Here is a 16,963-nt window from a genome sequence, read left to right on the forward strand (position 1 = left end):
GCCCATCGCCACGCTAGTCCTGTGATGTTAAGAGGTGTTGACTGTTCGCTAGGCTCTACTGACAACCTGCTGTGTGTGTGGATTCAAACACATGCACAGACTATGCTCTTTATCTCACTTAACCTCGAACAAACTCCTGTCTCTCGCCAAAGTTGTCGTTTTGTGTAGCTTAAGGGGCTGTGTGTGTGTGTGTGTTTGACCCCCACGTGTTCCTGTACCCAGCAGGTGTGTGTGGAGAGGAGAGGCTGGCGGTGGCTGCGACCCCGGGGCCCAGGGTTCTGTCCCCGGAGGAGCAGAGCCGGTTGGCGGAGCAGGAGGAGAACACCCTCCGGGAGCTCCGCCTCTTCCTCAGGGACGTCACCAAGCGCCTCGCCACCGACAAGCGCTTCAACATCTTCAGCAAGCCGGTCGACATCGAGGAGGTAGGGAGAGAGAGGGGGAGACAACCGCACGCATATCGGAATTGGCATTCTCATCCTCGCTCGCCGCTGTCGGATTAGTTGGAGGTGGATGACTGGTTGTCAGGTGAATTGACTCTCTTCCTGATCCCCCCCCTCCTCTTTGCGTGTCAGGTGTCAGATTACTTGGAGGTGATTGGCCAGCCCATGGACTTGTCCGCTGTCATGACCAAAATCGACACTCACAAGTACCTGACGGCCAAGGACTTCCTGTTTGACATCGACCTCATCGTCAGCAACGCGTTAGAGTACAATCCTGACAAGGACCCTAGCGGTGAGGACACACACACACACACACACTCTCAGCTTTATAACCCCTAAGTGTTTAGTGCTGTTGAACTTAGATGCATGATGTATGCTAGATATTGTAATTCACCATTTGATTGCCAATTAGGCGGAGGAGTTATGCAAGTTGACATACTTCTGATCTTTTCATATTATCATTTATGAAAAGATCTCCTAGGTGGTGTAATTATAGAAAAAAACAATTTTACATCTTCAACTTTAGATTCAAATTGAATTAAGTGGGCTCCTATGACGTTTCCTTGCTTCTTCTTCAGCAAAGTTGCCTGCTCGTTACAATGTACCTGTTAGCTTCACCTGGACTTGCAACAGCAGATGATGATGATGACACACTGTCAGGATTGATGCTTCTGCTTACACACAACTGTCAATCTATTAACATGCATATTTAAAAAGCCTGTGTACATGGGGAATGGAATGTGTGAGAGCGTGTGTGTGTGTGTGTGTGTACTGGTCTGCTCATTCAAAGCCATGAATAATTCACCGTGCGCAGAAACCATGTAAATAAAAAGAGAAGTTCAGGGGCTCAGGAATCAAAACAGAAGCTATTTTCACTCAGAATTGAATAACTTTGCCTCCTGCGCTTGTTGAAAGCGGTATTGTTGCCCCACTTCAGACCGTTCAATTAAAAAGGAATTTTCTTTCTCAGTGTGCTGCTCTCGCACTCTCTCCCCAGGACCAACCTGATGCACCTCTAAAGAGAGACTTCACAGAGATGCCTTTTGACAGCCGGCACAAATCAATAACAGTATCTATGTGTTTGCAGGCAGAGGCCTGGGTCATTTGTATGAATGCAGGGTCTGCAAATGACGCTACAAAGGGGAGAAATGCAATTAGCCGGTGTAATAAGGAAGGCTAGCACGACCCGCGTTCCTCCAGCCGTCCCTGCGTGTCGAGGCCCATCGCCATTACCTCTGACGGAGAGTCCAAAGACTCTTTGAAGCACCCCTGATTCTCTCCTCTCCCTTCCTCTCATCCCCCCAAAACACTACGCGAGGAAAAAAAATCGAGACAAATCTCGACACCGTGCTACACTTTGTCAACCACACTCCAACGAATCCTCTCAGCCGCACCGGAGAGAGACGAGGAAAGGTCCGGAACACGTCTAAACAGGGAGGGCCCCCAGTGTCCTTGCCTGCTCTCCGAGGACGTGAGACAGGGAGGAGGACGACTCTGAACCCTGTCTACATACTGACCTGACCCATGTCCTCCTCTCTCTCTGACAGACAGGCGCACACATTCCGTACACACACTCACACACACATTCACACGCACACACATTCACACCACCGTAATTAGACCCGTCCTCCAATTAAGCATGGGAAGCTGGCAGATTGTGACCTGGCTGACCCCCTCAGGATGAGCCCACTCTGTGCATGGTGTAATGAGACGGCCTGTTTACACTCACAGGTTTTCTGGAAGCGTCCTCCTCTCCCCTTCTCCCCTCAGTTCTCCCCCCCCTCCCCCCTTGCTCTCCTCTCGATTCTCTCGTCTCCTCTATCTGCCTAGGCCCTGGTCTCCCCCCTTACTCTACCCCCCTCCTCCCTCTCTCTGCTCCTTTTCCCTCCTCTCTCTCTCCCCTCTCCCTCTTCGTCTTTCTCTCATCTCTTCTCAGTTGTTATTTCCACCGATAAAGGCTCCAGGGAAAGAGGGGATTTAATGATGGTGTGAAAGAAAAGGGGTGTGTGTGTGTGTGTGTTCAGTTGTTACCAAAGGCAATTCCAACTCAGATAAGTACACCTATCCCTTTTCTCCCAGTAATGAAGAAATGGTGTGTAAAGTGTCCAGTGGCTGAAAGGGCCCAGGCAATAGGCCGTCAGTTGGGATCTCACCAGCTCTAATAGATACCAGGAAGGCTCTTTATCGTGACCATAAACGATCCCCCCCTCACACACTCGGACAGACACCCACGGCTACTAAAGGTGTCTTCTTTTTCAGCCATTTGGTTAATGTGTGTGTGTGTGTGTTCCGCCCCCAGACAAGATCATCCGACACAAGGCGTGCAGCCTGAAGGACACGGCGCACGCTATGCTGGCCTCAGAGCTGGACCATGAGTTCGACCGCATGTGTGAGGAGATTCAGGAGTCACGCAGGAAGAGGGGTGAGGACACACACACACACAGTCATGCACATGTATACACCAGTGGCGGATCTAAGGGGTGACAAGGGGTGGCAGCTGCCACCCCAATAAAAAATACTGCCACCCCAATCTTTTTTTTATTTTTATTTTATTTTTTATTTAATGCATTTAGCAGACGCTTTTATCCAAAGCGACTTCCAAGAGAGAGCTTTACAAAAGTGCATAGGTCACTGATCATAACAACGAGATGCCCCAAACGAGATGCCCCAAACATTGCGGGTAGCCAAAACATGAAGCATACATTGTGAAAAAAAAGCCCAAAGGGAAGAACCATAAGAACATGTAGTGAAACAAGTTACAATTAAACAACATGAACCTCAATCTTCCCATGGAAAATATTGTTTGTACATTACAGAACATTTCAATAAATAATATTAATGTTACTGTTTAATTTACACTACAATGTTATAGCCTAATCATTTACCATAGGGAGTACTGTACCCCCCCCCCCCCCCCCCTACTTTGGATTTTGATTCGCCTCCAGGAGGCCACCAAACCACTTCCTTCTGCCACCCCATTGCCACCCTGAATGAAAATCTCTAGATCCGCTCCTGGTATACACACACATACACAAACAAAAGAAGAATGCAGATATAGGACCTTGTTCCAGTGTTTTCTAAAGTATCTTTGCCAAGACAACAATATGTCCTCAGCAGGCAGGCACGGTTGTGTGCGAGATGATTAGCTAACACGTACCAACACGCAAACAAGTACTGCACTCTCACAGGGAATAAACACACATCCAGTACAGGTAGTCCAGTAATCAACACACACACTGTATCGTTTACACACAGCCATAGACGACTGTACACACGTAAACAAGCTGGTTACGCAGGCTGAACCCGGGCGTCTGGGCTGGTTAGAAGAGAAGCATCGTATGCAAATCCTCACACGCTCTGAAGCACATACTCAAACACATTAACATGGATGAGCACGTGAAAACACATCACATAATACCAGGGTGCAAAATCAAGAATAATATACTTCCTGACTGAGACGAGACATGCGTAGGGGGTTCCAACGTCTGCCTAGGAACCCAGTAGCCCGCCATCTGAGGTTAGTCAAGGAGGGTGGGGGGCGGGGGCCCTGGGTGGGGGCCCTGGGTGGGGGCCCTGGGTGGGGGCCCTGGGAGGGGGCCCTGGGAGGGGGCCCTGGGCGGGGGCCCTGGGTGGGGGCCCTGGGAGGGGGCCCTGGGAGGGGGCCCTGGGAGGGGGCCCTGGGAGGGGGCCCTGGGCGGGGGCCCTGGGTGGGGGCCCTGGACAGAGGCTGATGGAGAGGAAGAGCCAGTGAGAACTAGAGAGCTTTTAAAGTCATCGTCCCATCCCCCATTTCCTTGTTCCTCACCATTTTAGTTCCGCTGCAGGGAGACACCGCAAAGCACTTTGTCTCTCTCTGTCTGTGTGTGTGTGGGGTGGGGGGGGGGGGGGGGGGGGGGGGGGGGGGGTGGGGGTGGGGGCGACCTTGTAGTGGTCAGCCATTGTCTTCTCCTCTGCCGGTGGTTAGGAACTTTGCTGTTCATCGTGATTCGCTGGTTGCTTCCCCAAACCTCAGAGCCAGCTTTACCAGAACATGGTGAAGCCTGTCACCACAGGAACTCTAGCAGGAAGCTAGTCTCTCGTTAGACAGGAAGTCTTTCCCAGGGCCCAACCGGTGTGAGAGAAGTCAAGTGCCTGAAAGGGAATACTGCTGTGAATCTTTCATGCACCAGAGATGCTAAAGGTATCGGTTTGTGCTGTTAAAGCTGGCTGGTGTTTGGCGGTGTCAGCAAACCACATCTGGGTAAATGTCTGTGGTTGTTCCCAGGAGAAGGGAATGACTAGAGGGGGTGGATGGGGGGACTGGAGAGAAATTTATCAGGATGTGTTGAATATTGCTCAGAATCAAAATGTCTGCTCCCCAAGGACATGTTAGTTTACAGCCTGGCATTCATCCTTCTCTCTCAGCTCAGCAGCACTAAGATGCTTTTAGGAGTAACGGCTCTCACGCTCTCACTGCTCAGTGGTCAATCTCTCACTTCTGCTCTGTATTACATTGTCGATTTGTCTGCTTTCCGCGTCAATACAAGTAGGTCTGCCTGGCCTGTTTACACGTCTGGTCTGTGTCACTCTCAACATACATTCTCACACGTTGCTTGTGCTGCTGCTGTGGTGTTGTGTTTGTGTGTGTGTGTGTGTGTTGTGTTGTGTGGTGGTAACCGATCTTTCTCTGGCGCCTGCAGACTTCCAGACACCGGCCCAGACGACTGTATCTTCCGGCGCCGTGGCAACCAGGAAGCCCGTGGGAGAGGAGCATGCTGGGAGCAGCACTCAGGGCGAAGGAGCCGACAAGCACTGCAGCAGTGAGCACACACACACACACACACTGATACTACATCTTCTTCATACCTAAATATGTGAAGTCAGTTTGGGAGGACCAGAAGCAGCTCTTTAAGACCATCCGGGGTGTGTGTGTGTGTCTCAGGTGCTGGGGGTCTCAGTTCACCGCATGTAGAGCACAGTCTGCTTAGCTGATTACAGTACTCTGCTGTCCTGCTGAGCAGCAGCCTCACTGCATTAGTACAGGGCACACGCACACACACACACACACACACACATGGTACAACATGCCGCAGAGCAGAGAGACGGTACACTAGGTCCACACGCCGTGTCCTCTCAGCAAGCGGAGATGCCACGCCAGCCGGCTGCCTCATTAGAGGCACGCGTCTCTCCCCGCCTCTCGGAGCGTGACCACGCCATGGAGCGATTGCCAGGCCCACCTGCGGCCGCCGGCCTGTGTGCCGGGGGCCAGGTGCGGGCAGGGAGCAGAGAGATGAGGTCGTTACCTGGATGTGACAGTGGCTGGGCAGGATGTGTGTAATTGGAGCCGATACCGAAGGTCTCTCGCCCCGGTGAGAGACGGCGGATGAGATATGGTTTATCGGAATGTCGGGAGACTTGCAGCGTGACTTCACAGCACGGCCAAGTTCATTATTTTTTTTATCTGTGAGGTTGAAGAAACACTTACTGGATTCAACCAACCAGCTGATCGTTACAGGTGCTGTCTCAGTGCAGGTCTAGAACATCTCCTGTTGTGTCCTCGGGACTGGATAACCCACGGGCTCCGTGTCCCTGCCCTGCAGTAGCGGTCTGAACCACAGGGTGGCGCCTGTCTCTCAGGAGAGTGTCCTTAATAGGCCCCCTGCCGGGCGAGTGAGCCATCCCTTCTTACGTCGAACGTGGGCAAACTTGAGAGATGAGAGGCCCTCTTTGGCACCATAAATACTGTAAGAGGCTGTTTACTTCATGAACCTTCAGTTTACTGGGATTCATCTGGGCCAGGCTGGGCTAGGGAACTGTGGCCGTGTGCTAGCGAGGTGGAGATCTGGCTTTGCTGTACAGTGACTCCTATCTTAATAGAGCGGCAGGCTGTGACCCAGCTTGGGCAGGGGATTGATACACAGCGTTTCTCCCCAAGTTGATATGGGAGTCAGGTGGCTGAGCGGTGAGGGAGTCGGGCTAGTAATCCGAAGGTTGCCAGTTCGATTCCCGGTCATGCCAACTGACGTTGTGTCCTTGGGCAAGGCACTTCACCATACTTGCCTCAGGGGAATGTCCCTGTACTTACTGTAAGTCGCTCTGGATAAGAGCGTCTGCTAAATGACTAAATGTAAATGTAAATGTGATATAGAGCAGGTTGAAAGCTTTCCATGTGGTATGGATGTAACCTCCAACAACCATACTGGGCTTCTCTTTAACCATAACTCTTTAACCATAAGATTCTATCTCTATTTCGGTTTCCTTCGTCTAAGTCGAGCGTGTCGCGATAACCAATTTATCCACCCGAGGGATTCTGGTTATCACAGGGTTACAGGACCTCATTCATTTCCCCCAGTAATTAATTATAGGCTTAGTCATTGGCAACCAATTCTTACCTGGAGCACCACAATAGGGTATCTGGAATGTCCAGTGAACTGACTACATAGGATTGACTGAGCTGAGGTCTGGGAGGGAACGCAGGCCTGTTCCCAGTAGGGGAGTGTGGCCGCTGGCTGGGGTGCCTAGTTCTCACTTTTGTTTACAGTCCCCTTGAACACTTCATCTAAGGTCAGGTGTGCGTATGCGTGTGCGTGCGTGTGTGTGTGCATGTTTTCCCCCTCGGTGATAAAGTTAGGATGTGAGCTGAGTCAGCAGATCCTAGAACTGTGCCAGAGGAAGGACACCAGTCTCCTGCTCTTATTGGCCACTCCACTTTCTGTGAGGCGTTATCTCTCTCTCTATTTCTCCATCTCTCTCTCTCTCTGTCTTCCTTCCTGGGCTTGCCTGGAGCCAGGGTCCAGGGTTGAGATCCAGAGATGGGGGAAGGTGAGGGGATGTGGAGGAGGGGAGCTGGAGAGGCTGGCAGCAGCAGATAGGGCCTCTTTACCCTTGCTCGGCCGCCCCTCTCCCCTTCATCGTTGTGGCTGGGTCAGGGTAGGAGCCAGAGAGAGAGTGGGGGGGGGGGGGGGGCAAAACAGATTGGCTCCTGTTACAGTTGCTTTTGTGCTACGCCAAGGACCAGGGTTGCTTCTCAGGGCAGAGCCAAAGCAGTCTGGTTCACCTACAGTACCTTCCTTTCATCCATTATTCAATCCGTTTGGCTTTCTCACTGTTCTCTCTCTCTGTCATGTGAGGTTGAATGAGGCCGAGTGGTCTGTGAATGCCTTTATGTGACCACTACATCTCAATCCATCTACACGCGAAAGCTTTGTTGCATACAAGTGAAAGAAACTCGATGCCTTAGCACATGCCCAAAGCGAGCCATCTTCAAAGATGCATACTTTCTCACCTCGGCCGAACAAAAGTGTCTAGAAGGTTTACGTTGGACTATAAACCTTTTTATGGAGCAACACATGCATGCATACGTCAGCAACCGGTGTTCTTCAGCTTGACATTTATCATTACTTACTGTTATAGCCAATGACAATGTCAGGAAATATGTTTGGAGAAAAGAAAAACAGCCCCAGAAACAACATGCAGTGTGCTAGCTACATTGTCTGTGTCCTCCATAGAGCGCCCCAGGTTATAGACTAGGAGGCGGTGTTCATGTGGAGAAACTGAGACATTCCCTGCCTCTCCTCTCATCACTCAAACATTCCTCCTTTCTCTCGCTCTCTGCTGCCTGAACCATCCACAGACCTTGATGTAGAAATCTCTTTTATTGTCTTTCTCTCTCTCTTTTTTTATTTCTTCCTCTCCCTTTTCTTTCTGCCTCACATTCTTAAATAAAGATTCCAGCTGCTTTTATTGAGGCTGTGCACTCGTATTTACCAGAATATGATCTGATTCACCTCCTTAGATAGGCAGTGGGAGACCTGAACATCTGGGCGTTTTCCTTTGTGTTGCGGCCGAGACTTCTGGAGACCCCCCCCCCCCCCCAAACAAAACGCTATCCGTCTCTTTCAGGATATATCACACTGAGGCGTTGCTCAGCGAGCTGAGCGTTTAAAAGACTGGACTAGTAATCTGAAGGTTGCCAGTTCGATTCCCGGTCATGCCAAATTACGTTGTGTCCTTGGGCAAGGCACTTCACCCTACTTGCCTCGGGGAGAATGTCCCTGTACTTACTGTAAGTCGCTCTGGATAAGAGCGTCTGCTAAATGACTAAATGTAAATGTAAACAAAACGAAAACGCATTTAATCCGAAAGCGCTGGTTATGCTGGGTACACACTAAAATATTTTTTAATTCTTATAAGATTTTCAAAATGTGAGAGACCACAAACATGAGGACAAAAAAATCCTAGATGTAACCGTTTTGCTCCTATAGTGTGTGGTGTCCTCAGGGTTCCCCCCACACATCAGGACTCGCGATCGGGGCGGCTCCGACGTTCTTCCGATCAAGTTCGGTCACTCTTAACACACCTCACACCAAAGGAAAATCTGATAAAATAATCTGTAGAACCATCAAGATAATCGGAACATTACCTAGGATTGTCGAAAGGGGGAAATTGCCCCGATTATGCTGTGGGGTGTACCCAGCATTACTCACCTGTCCAAACACACACGTGATGTACTTTTACACAGGTGAGTGGAGAGGAGCATCATGTCGATATTGTTCTTCAGAAGAAGACTAACCAGATATCAGAGAGGTTACAGGCTGCAATCACGCCAAACCACAGGTGCACCCGTTTCTCCTCCCCTCCTCTTCACAAAGAGGCCCTCAGCTTATGAATTCACCCAGGGTGGAAATTGAAAAATTTAATTCGCCAGGAATGAAACCAGTCTTTGTCCCTGTGGGAAGATGACTGTGAGTGCTAATGTTATTATTAGTTATTAGAAGCAGACCTGGACATTGTGACCCACAGCTGGGTCTACAATGGGAACGTATCAGAGACGTTCCCTCTCCCACACCCTGTGGCCCTTGCTAATGAAACCCCCTACAGCCAGCAGCCAATGATCGCCACGTTTTAGCTGCCATTTTGTGGGCACAGATGCCTTCTGGAACATTGTGGCACCAAGCGTGAAATGAATGTAAAATCAACCATGATGCCTCTTTCTTCTGTTTATTGTTTTAGGGTGCAGATGAGCCAAGTACAGCGAGAACAACTCTCAGGGCTCTCTTTGCGCACCCCCCCCCCTTGTCTCTCCATCTCTCTCTCCATCTCTCTCTCTCCATCTCTCTCCCTTTCTTTATCTCTCTCTCCATCTCTCTCTCCATCTCTTTCCCTCTCTTTCTTTCTCTCTCTCCCTCTCTTTCTTTCTCTCTCTCCCTCCCTATCTCTCTCTCCCTATCTCTCTCTCTCCCTATCTCTCTCTCTCCCTATCTCTCTCTCTCTTTCTTTCTCTCTCTACCTATCTCTCTCTCTCCCTCTCTTTCTTTCTCTCTCTCTCTCTCCCTCTCTTTCTTTCTCTCTCTCTTTCTCTCCCTCCCTATCTCTCTCTCCCTCTCTTTCTCTCTCTCTCCCTCCCTATCTCTCTCTCCCTTTCTTTCTCTCTCCCTCCCTATCTCTCTCTCTCCCTCCTTATCTCTCTCTCTCTCCCTATCTCTCTCTCTCGATGGCATCTCATTCTGAGCACGTCACGCAGCACAGCCATTTGTCTTGCTGACATGTGTTAAGTGTACACTTGGCAAAGTTGGTGCCTGTCCTGGGTTTAATATCTGTTGTTTATTGTCGGGCTATGCAGATCTGTGCAGATATCACTGTAAACGGCTCGTGGCAAACCTGCTGTTGTTGGTGTTGGGAGTGATTGAGCGTCTCCGGTTGAACCCTGCAGGCATGCAAACTCCTCACCTTTAGGTGAGACTCACCTTTTTGAAAACCAAATGGATCCCCTACGTTATTTGTGCAGATCCGATGAGAAAATATTTGGAGGGGGGTTGGCCTTGGCCAACACAGCATTTTACCCGTGCTTCGCAACTTTACAACAGGCTCTGGAACCAATCGTCACTCCTAATGCCTAAACCTCACAATCAATCAAGGGCAAAATGAGGAGAGATTTTCTACATTCATCTAGCCTCTTAATTTTGCTCTCAAAGTGCACTAGATTGGTGCGTTTAACTTTAAAATTGAAGAAATTTTCTTCCTGGGGAGCATGCCCCCGGACCCCCTATGGAGGTCGGGGGTTCGCTGTATCGTTCTCACCTTTTTTACCCCTGACCTGTTTGCATGCCCAACGAGGCGAGGTCGTTTAGCCCGAGGAGCAGGGAGGACGGCGGGCAGGGTTGGCGTGAGCCGCGCCTAGCTTTACTGCCAGTGCTCACGGTGGCCTGTGAAGCGTTGTCTTGGACAAGGGGCTTTCGGTGTGCTGTGCTCAAGCAAATGAGTTTGGTTGGTGTCCATAGCGGAGATGCTGCCAAGTTGCCCAGTTCAATTTGTCAAGACAATAGCTGTCTGGATACCTGTGTTTCCTCAAGATGAGGACAGTGTTGGCAACAGACAATAATTCTGAAGTAGTTCACCCTCTTGGTTCTTTCGTGTCTCTTCACACAGCTCGTCTGATTGATCTTGGCAGTTGCACTGTCTGATTGAATGACATGTTTATTGTTTTGGGGAGCACTTCTTCTCAGTTTAGGGAAATCGCCATCAACTTCAAATTGCATTTCGGAAGGTTGACTGTCAGGGACGGTGGATGGACGGTGGGTGGGTGGTTTTCCAATAAGGTTTGGCTTCAGCGCTTAATTATATCAGGCAGCCAAGACTGTGGAATAAACACTCTGCATTCATGCTCTGCAGACACACACCCCTCCTGGGCTTTCACGCTCTCAGTTAAACTGTATTGCAGCGCGTTAGCCAATCACGGCACACGGCTGAAAGCACCCTACCCAGAGCTAAGGCGGCTAATGCAGAGAGAATTCCCCTTTAGCTTCAGCCTGGTTAAAATCAGTTCTGATTGATCGGGACAATTGCACAGACATGATCCGCTTGATCAGGTGGAAATATGTTTTTGGTGGTTGTAATGTCAAGGCCCAAATCATCTTCATAGCTGTATAAACAAGAGTTCCATCTAACAGCAGGTCAAGAATGTTGACACAAAAAACTGGTGTCTTGGGTCCAGATATGAATCATCTCTAACTGTTAGGGAGTCAGGTGGCTGAGCGGTGAGGGAGTCGGGCTAGTAATCCGAAGGTTGCCAGTTCGATTCCCGGTCATGCCAACTGACGTTGTGTCCTTGGGCAAGGAACTTCACCCTACTTGCCTCGGGGGAATGTCCCTGTACTTATTGTAAGTCGCTCTGGATAAGAGCGTCTGCTAAATGACTAAATGTAAATGTAACTGTTATGTATAGCAGTGGGCAATTTCAAGTGGCATTAAGTCATCATGTCTGATAACTTGTGCTTTTCAAGCCTTTCCCATGCACACAGAAACAGATTGTGATCTATTGAGCGCTAGCAGCTAGCATGGGCATTATCATTGCGGTGGTGTTGCAGGCTGAGGATCTGTCTCTGGTTATTAATGCTGTGTCTGCGATCAGTGTGTCCTCCATTGCTCTTGTTTCCTGTGTCTGAATAATAAAAGAGCTAATGTCGCTGTGTTCCATAGAGCGTATTAACTTTCCTAAACCACACACACACACCCACGAACACACACCACGACTCCATGGTTGTCGGAGAGGAACACACAACTTTTGACACAAGTTGCATTAGGCCTCTGACGGAACAGGAGCTGAGCCGTGAGCTTTTTAATTATATAAAATGACTCCTGAAGCTGCATTCTGCAGGACTAAATGCCATATCTCCATTAGTGGGCGAAAAGACACATTTGCTTTAACAGAGAAGCATTTTCAACTAACAACTCATTAGACCAGTCATCTTCGGGTTCTTGGGCAGAGCTGTAATTTAGTGTGTGTGTGTGTGGGATTTAGTTATCCACTCATCTGGTCTGTAATGTTGCGTGACTGACGGTGTGGCAGCCCAGTGTTCCTGTTGAAGAGGACGAGCGCCTATGTCTCCTCACAGGGAAGTGGTTCCACCACACCCGTCCTGCCCTGTAGGGGCTCCGGGCAGATGTGTGTCCCCCTGTAATGCCATTATTTACATTTAGTCATTTAGCAGACGCTCTTATCCAGAGCGATTTACAGTAAGTACATTTACATTTAGTCATTTAGCAGACGCTCTTATCCAGAGCGATTTACAGTAAGTACATTTACATTTAGTCATTTAGCAGACGCTCTTATCCAGAGCGACTTACAGTAGGTACAGGGACATTCCCCCCGAGGCAAGTAGGGTGAAGTGTCTTGCCCAAGGACACAACGTCATGTGGCATGACCGGGAATCGAACTGGCAACCTTCGGATTACTAGCCCGACTCCCTCACCGCTCAGCCACCTAACTCCCCATAAGTACAGGGACATTCCCCCCAAGGCAAGTAGGGTGAAGTGCCTTGCCCAAGGACACAACGTCATTTTGCACGGCCACACACTCGCTGATCCAGCTCTGGGTGAAGGACTGTGGCTAGCTTACACACGCCAGGCAGGTTGGGCTTGGAGACACGAGCTCTGAGCCCCACCGTTGTGGGCCGTGGAATGAGGAGTGATTTAATACGTGTCGAGTGACAAATGCTCTGTCACTCAGTCTTTTTGATAAATGTTTTTAGCCGATTGGGGACACAAACTCACAAGTGGGGGGGGGAGTCAGATGGCTGAGCGGGAAGCGGGCTTGTAATCAGAAGGTTGCCAGTTCGATTCCCGGCTGTGCCAGATGATGTTGTGTCCTTGGGCAAGGCACTTCACCCTACTTGCCTCAGGGGAATGTCCCTGTACTTACTGTAAGTCGCTCTGGATAAGAGCGTCTGCTAAATGACTAAATGTAAATGGCATCGTAGGGTGTGGCACTGTGGGATCCTTTTTCTTGATCAAAGTTTCTGGAACAAAATGTAAACAAACCGAATATGTGCGAGAATCTCATTTTAATGTGCGACCGTTTATGTAGACAAAAGGATAGATTGGACCTGACATTGTTATTGAATATCTCACATGCCTTATCGGTCACATCTGTTGCTATTATCCATTCACGTCCGTTGATATTGTTTAGCATTGTTCCACTGGAAACCCGGCTATCCTGCCTAATCATCAAAGCTGGAACACGTAGCTTCAGAAAGCGATTTTGTTCAGCGTGGTCTCCACCAACCAGGCGGCTCTTCTCAGAGCTTCAGGCGGTCGTGCAGCAGTCGCCACGGTACCCATGTGGGCCCTGGGCTGTCAACCTGAGCTTTTGGGCAGAGAAGTCAGCTCCACAATGGAGAACAGTAAAGCAGACCTCTGGCTGTGGAAATCCCCATTTGTTCCAGAGTATTGAACTCCCAGCGCCTCGCCTCATCCCACACTGAGCAGGTCAGAGCAGGGCAGAGCGGGGGCGGGGGGTGAAGCTGCTAGTCAGTGTTCTACGGAGTCAGATGGCTGAGCGGTTAAGGAGTCGGGTTATTAATCAGAAGGTTGTTGGTTCGATTCCCGGCCATGCAAATGACGTTGTTTCCTTGGGCAAGGCACTTCACTCTACTTGCCTCGGGGGGAATGTCCATGTACTTACTGTAAGTCGCTCTGGATAAGAGCGTCTGCTAAATGACTAAATGTAGTCAGAGTATTTTGATGTGGGATTCTGGACCCCGTTGTGTGAAGCAGCCTGTCTGTCAAACCCTCAGCCTCTCCCTTCCCTATCCTGGTTGGTGTGTGTGTGTGTGTGTGTGTGCGTGTGTAAGGGAGTCAGATGGCTGAGCGGTGAGGGAGTCGGGCTAGTAATCTGAAGGTTGCCAGTTCGATTCCGGGCCGTGTCAAATGACGTTGTGTCCTTGGGCAAGGCACTTCACCCTACTTGCTTCGGGGGGAATGTCCCTGTACTTACTGTAAGTCGTTCTGGATAAGAGCGTCTGCTAAATGACTAAATGTAAATGTGTGTGTGTGTGTGTGTGTGTGTGTGTGTGTGTGTGTCGGTCTGTGTGTGTGTGTGTGTGCCGGTGTTAGAGAGCGTGGGGGAGACTGCCAGCCCTCCAGAGCTGTCTCACCTCTCCCCTGCCTCCTTGTCCCTGGTCTAGGGGGAACACTTACCAGCTCTTTCAAGGGCAGCCATGTGAAAGTGTGTGTGTGTGTGTGAGAGATCACCAACACGGCTGAAAGTCTAGAGAGAGAGATGTGTTGACATCTTCATCAGTGCCGGCTGCTTGTGTTGCAGTGGGACATATCTGTCCTTAGAGAGAGGGGCACCTGAGGCACTGTCCTCCCCACTGGTCAGTTAAAGGGCAGTCTGCTGGGATTGAGGAGTTAGAGCTGTGTGTCCGTGTGTGTGCCTTTCCCCTCGTCCTTCGCTTTGTGGGTCGTCACTAAGCTAGAATGTCTTTTGAGTGTTATTGCGGTAAGCTACTCAGCTCTCTCCCAGTGGGGTGTGGGCCTTGTAGAGTACCAAATGCCCCCTTGCTGCTTGTTCAGAGCAAGTCATAATGCTGCCAAAGGCCTCCTGACCGTGCTAACCCTTATCTCCTGGCCGTGCTAACCCTTACCTCCTGACCGTGCTAACCCTTATCTCCTGACCGTGCTAACCCTTATCTCCTGACCGTGCTAACCCTTATCTCCTGGCCGTGCTAACCCTTATCTCCTGGCCGTGCTAACCCTTATCTCCTGGCCGTGCTAACCCTTACCTCCTGGCCGTGCTAACCCTTATCTCCTGCCCGTGCTAACCCTTATCTCCTGCCCGTGCTAACTCTTACCTCCTGGCCGTGCTAACTCTTACCTCCCGGCCCTGCTCTCTCTGCCAGGGACTTGGTTGCTTTTGCCAGCATTATGCTGTTAGTCAGCACAGTCATCAAGGTCCACCTCAATCTCATCCTCCATCTCTGTCTGCCTCTATCTCTCTCTATCGCACTTGCCCGCTCTCTCTTTCTATCTCTCTCTCTCTCTGACATCACACATCTTTTTTTTTTTGTAAGATATGCATCAGTAGTTACCCATAAAGACCCACGTTATGCGAGGCAATTTAATCCAGGCCACCCTCTGTGTGTGTGTGTCTGTGGGTGTATCTGGACAGAGAGAACAGTGACTGATCTTACTCATTTCCAGGCACAAGGATGGGATCATTTATTGATCTGGACATTTCATTAAGTGTCAGCGCGTGGTGACACGTGAGGTGACAAACTGCCATCCCCCTTTCATCACCCTGATGCACCCCGAGGCCTGCTGATGTGACTAGACCCTCCCTCCCTCTCTCAGCCTCTCTTCTCTCACTCTATTCTGTACTACTCCTCTCTCGTCTCCAGTCTAGCTTTACCCCTCTGCCCTTTCGTCACACAAGGATATTTTCTTTTAGACTTTTCCTAGTGGTTTTCATTCTTGTCATTTTGACTAAAAAGACATTGAAATCAGTTCCCTGCTCAAAAATTCAATTTGTAAGTAGTTTGAATAGTTTTCATTCAAGCAATTCATGTCTCCTGAACTTCAGCTGAGGTTGAGGGGATGTTACCTTGAGTTCTCAACTTTGATGCTGCGCACAGTTCACTCTGCTCCGTGTATTATGTGTTTTATGTTGAGAAGTTTGTCTCCTTCAAATGTCACAGACCTTGCAGTACTCCATATGTATAAGTTGGTTTCTAACAAACCTATTTTTCATTCAAGCGTAGCAGAGCACAACCAACGTCGAGTTTTAAAGATGTCAGTCCTGACCTTTGCCCCCTGCTTTGAGTCATCGAGGACAGCAGGTCACTGAGAATCAATACTTCATTAATGTTACAAGATTGAGGCAGCTCCACCAGTCGATTCCTTTGTCTGAAACATGATGGTAATAAAAGCAGAAGGTCACAGAATCCTGTATGTGTGAGGATGTGTCTGTCTGTCTGTGTTTGATAGGCTGTCACACACAGACGGAAACATCCCCACTGTCAGTTTATCAATGGCGTAGGTAAGAGAGAGGCTTCGTAGAAGGTCTGCATGTCCGCGCTCGCGTCGGAGGGAAAATGAGATTAGCACGTTTCGAATCAGGGTGTGTTCTATTTCTGGCAGGCTGGACTCCCTGCTGTGTGTCAGGTGAGTAACTAGAGGTGAGACGTTCGCAGGTGTGACCTACATTTGGAAAGAAAGGCACTATACTGTGACAGCCTCCTGGTTTCCCCAAGACTTCCTTTCATACGAGGCAGTGTGGGGTTGAGGCCACACACAGACACACCTCCTTCCGGCTCCAAATCTTTAATATTATTCCCAGCGTGGACCCACAACGGCTGTTGCCCAAAGTCGTGCACGCTTCTTAGCACAACCACAAAATGGTATTAAGGAAAGGCGACACTACTGCAGGGGAAGACAGCAGCTCTTAGCTACACACACACACACACGCACACACATGCACACAAACACATGTGCACACACACACACACACACACACAGGAGCTGGTAAATAGGTTAGTTAGCGATGGGGGGTCTGTTTGGTGTGCAGGGCAGTGGAGGAGCCTGTGGCAGGTTTCTGGAGCCAGGATGAAGTGAGTTTACACAGCTTCCGCTGTCGTTTGTGGTAACATCCAGTTAGTTTCTGCTGTGTATGTGGACGTTGGGGTTTTACATTCTGTTTGCTAAACTAGACAAGGTGGTTGCCAACAGATACGAGAGCAGGGTGCAATGAGCTGATGAGCTTTTAG

At 49.7% G+C, this 16,963-nt stretch overlaps 1 protein-coding gene across 1 annotated transcript in view; it reads left to right on the forward strand.

Annotated features, from left to right (window-relative positions):
- The window catches only part of atad2b (ATPase family AAA domain containing 2B), a 54,416-nt gene that overhangs the window by 15,756 nt on the left and 21,697 nt on the right, over nt 1-16,963 (forward strand). The window contains exons 21-24 of the mRNA XM_067241400.1: nt 226-422; nt 573-732; nt 2,740-2,862; nt 5,120-5,239. Of these exons, the coding sequence (XP_067097501.1) occupies nt 226-422; nt 573-732; nt 2,740-2,862; nt 5,120-5,239 (600 nt within the window). The remainder of the gene's footprint in view (nt 1-225; nt 423-572; nt 733-2,739; nt 2,863-5,119; nt 5,240-16,963) is intronic.

This window comes from Osmerus mordax, chromosome 8 (assembly GCF_038355195.1).
Source record: "Osmerus mordax isolate fOsmMor3 chromosome 8, fOsmMor3.pri, whole genome shotgun sequence".
In the NCBI taxonomy this organism is placed as follows: domain Eukaryota; kingdom Metazoa; phylum Chordata; class Actinopteri; order Osmeriformes; family Osmeridae; genus Osmerus; species Osmerus mordax.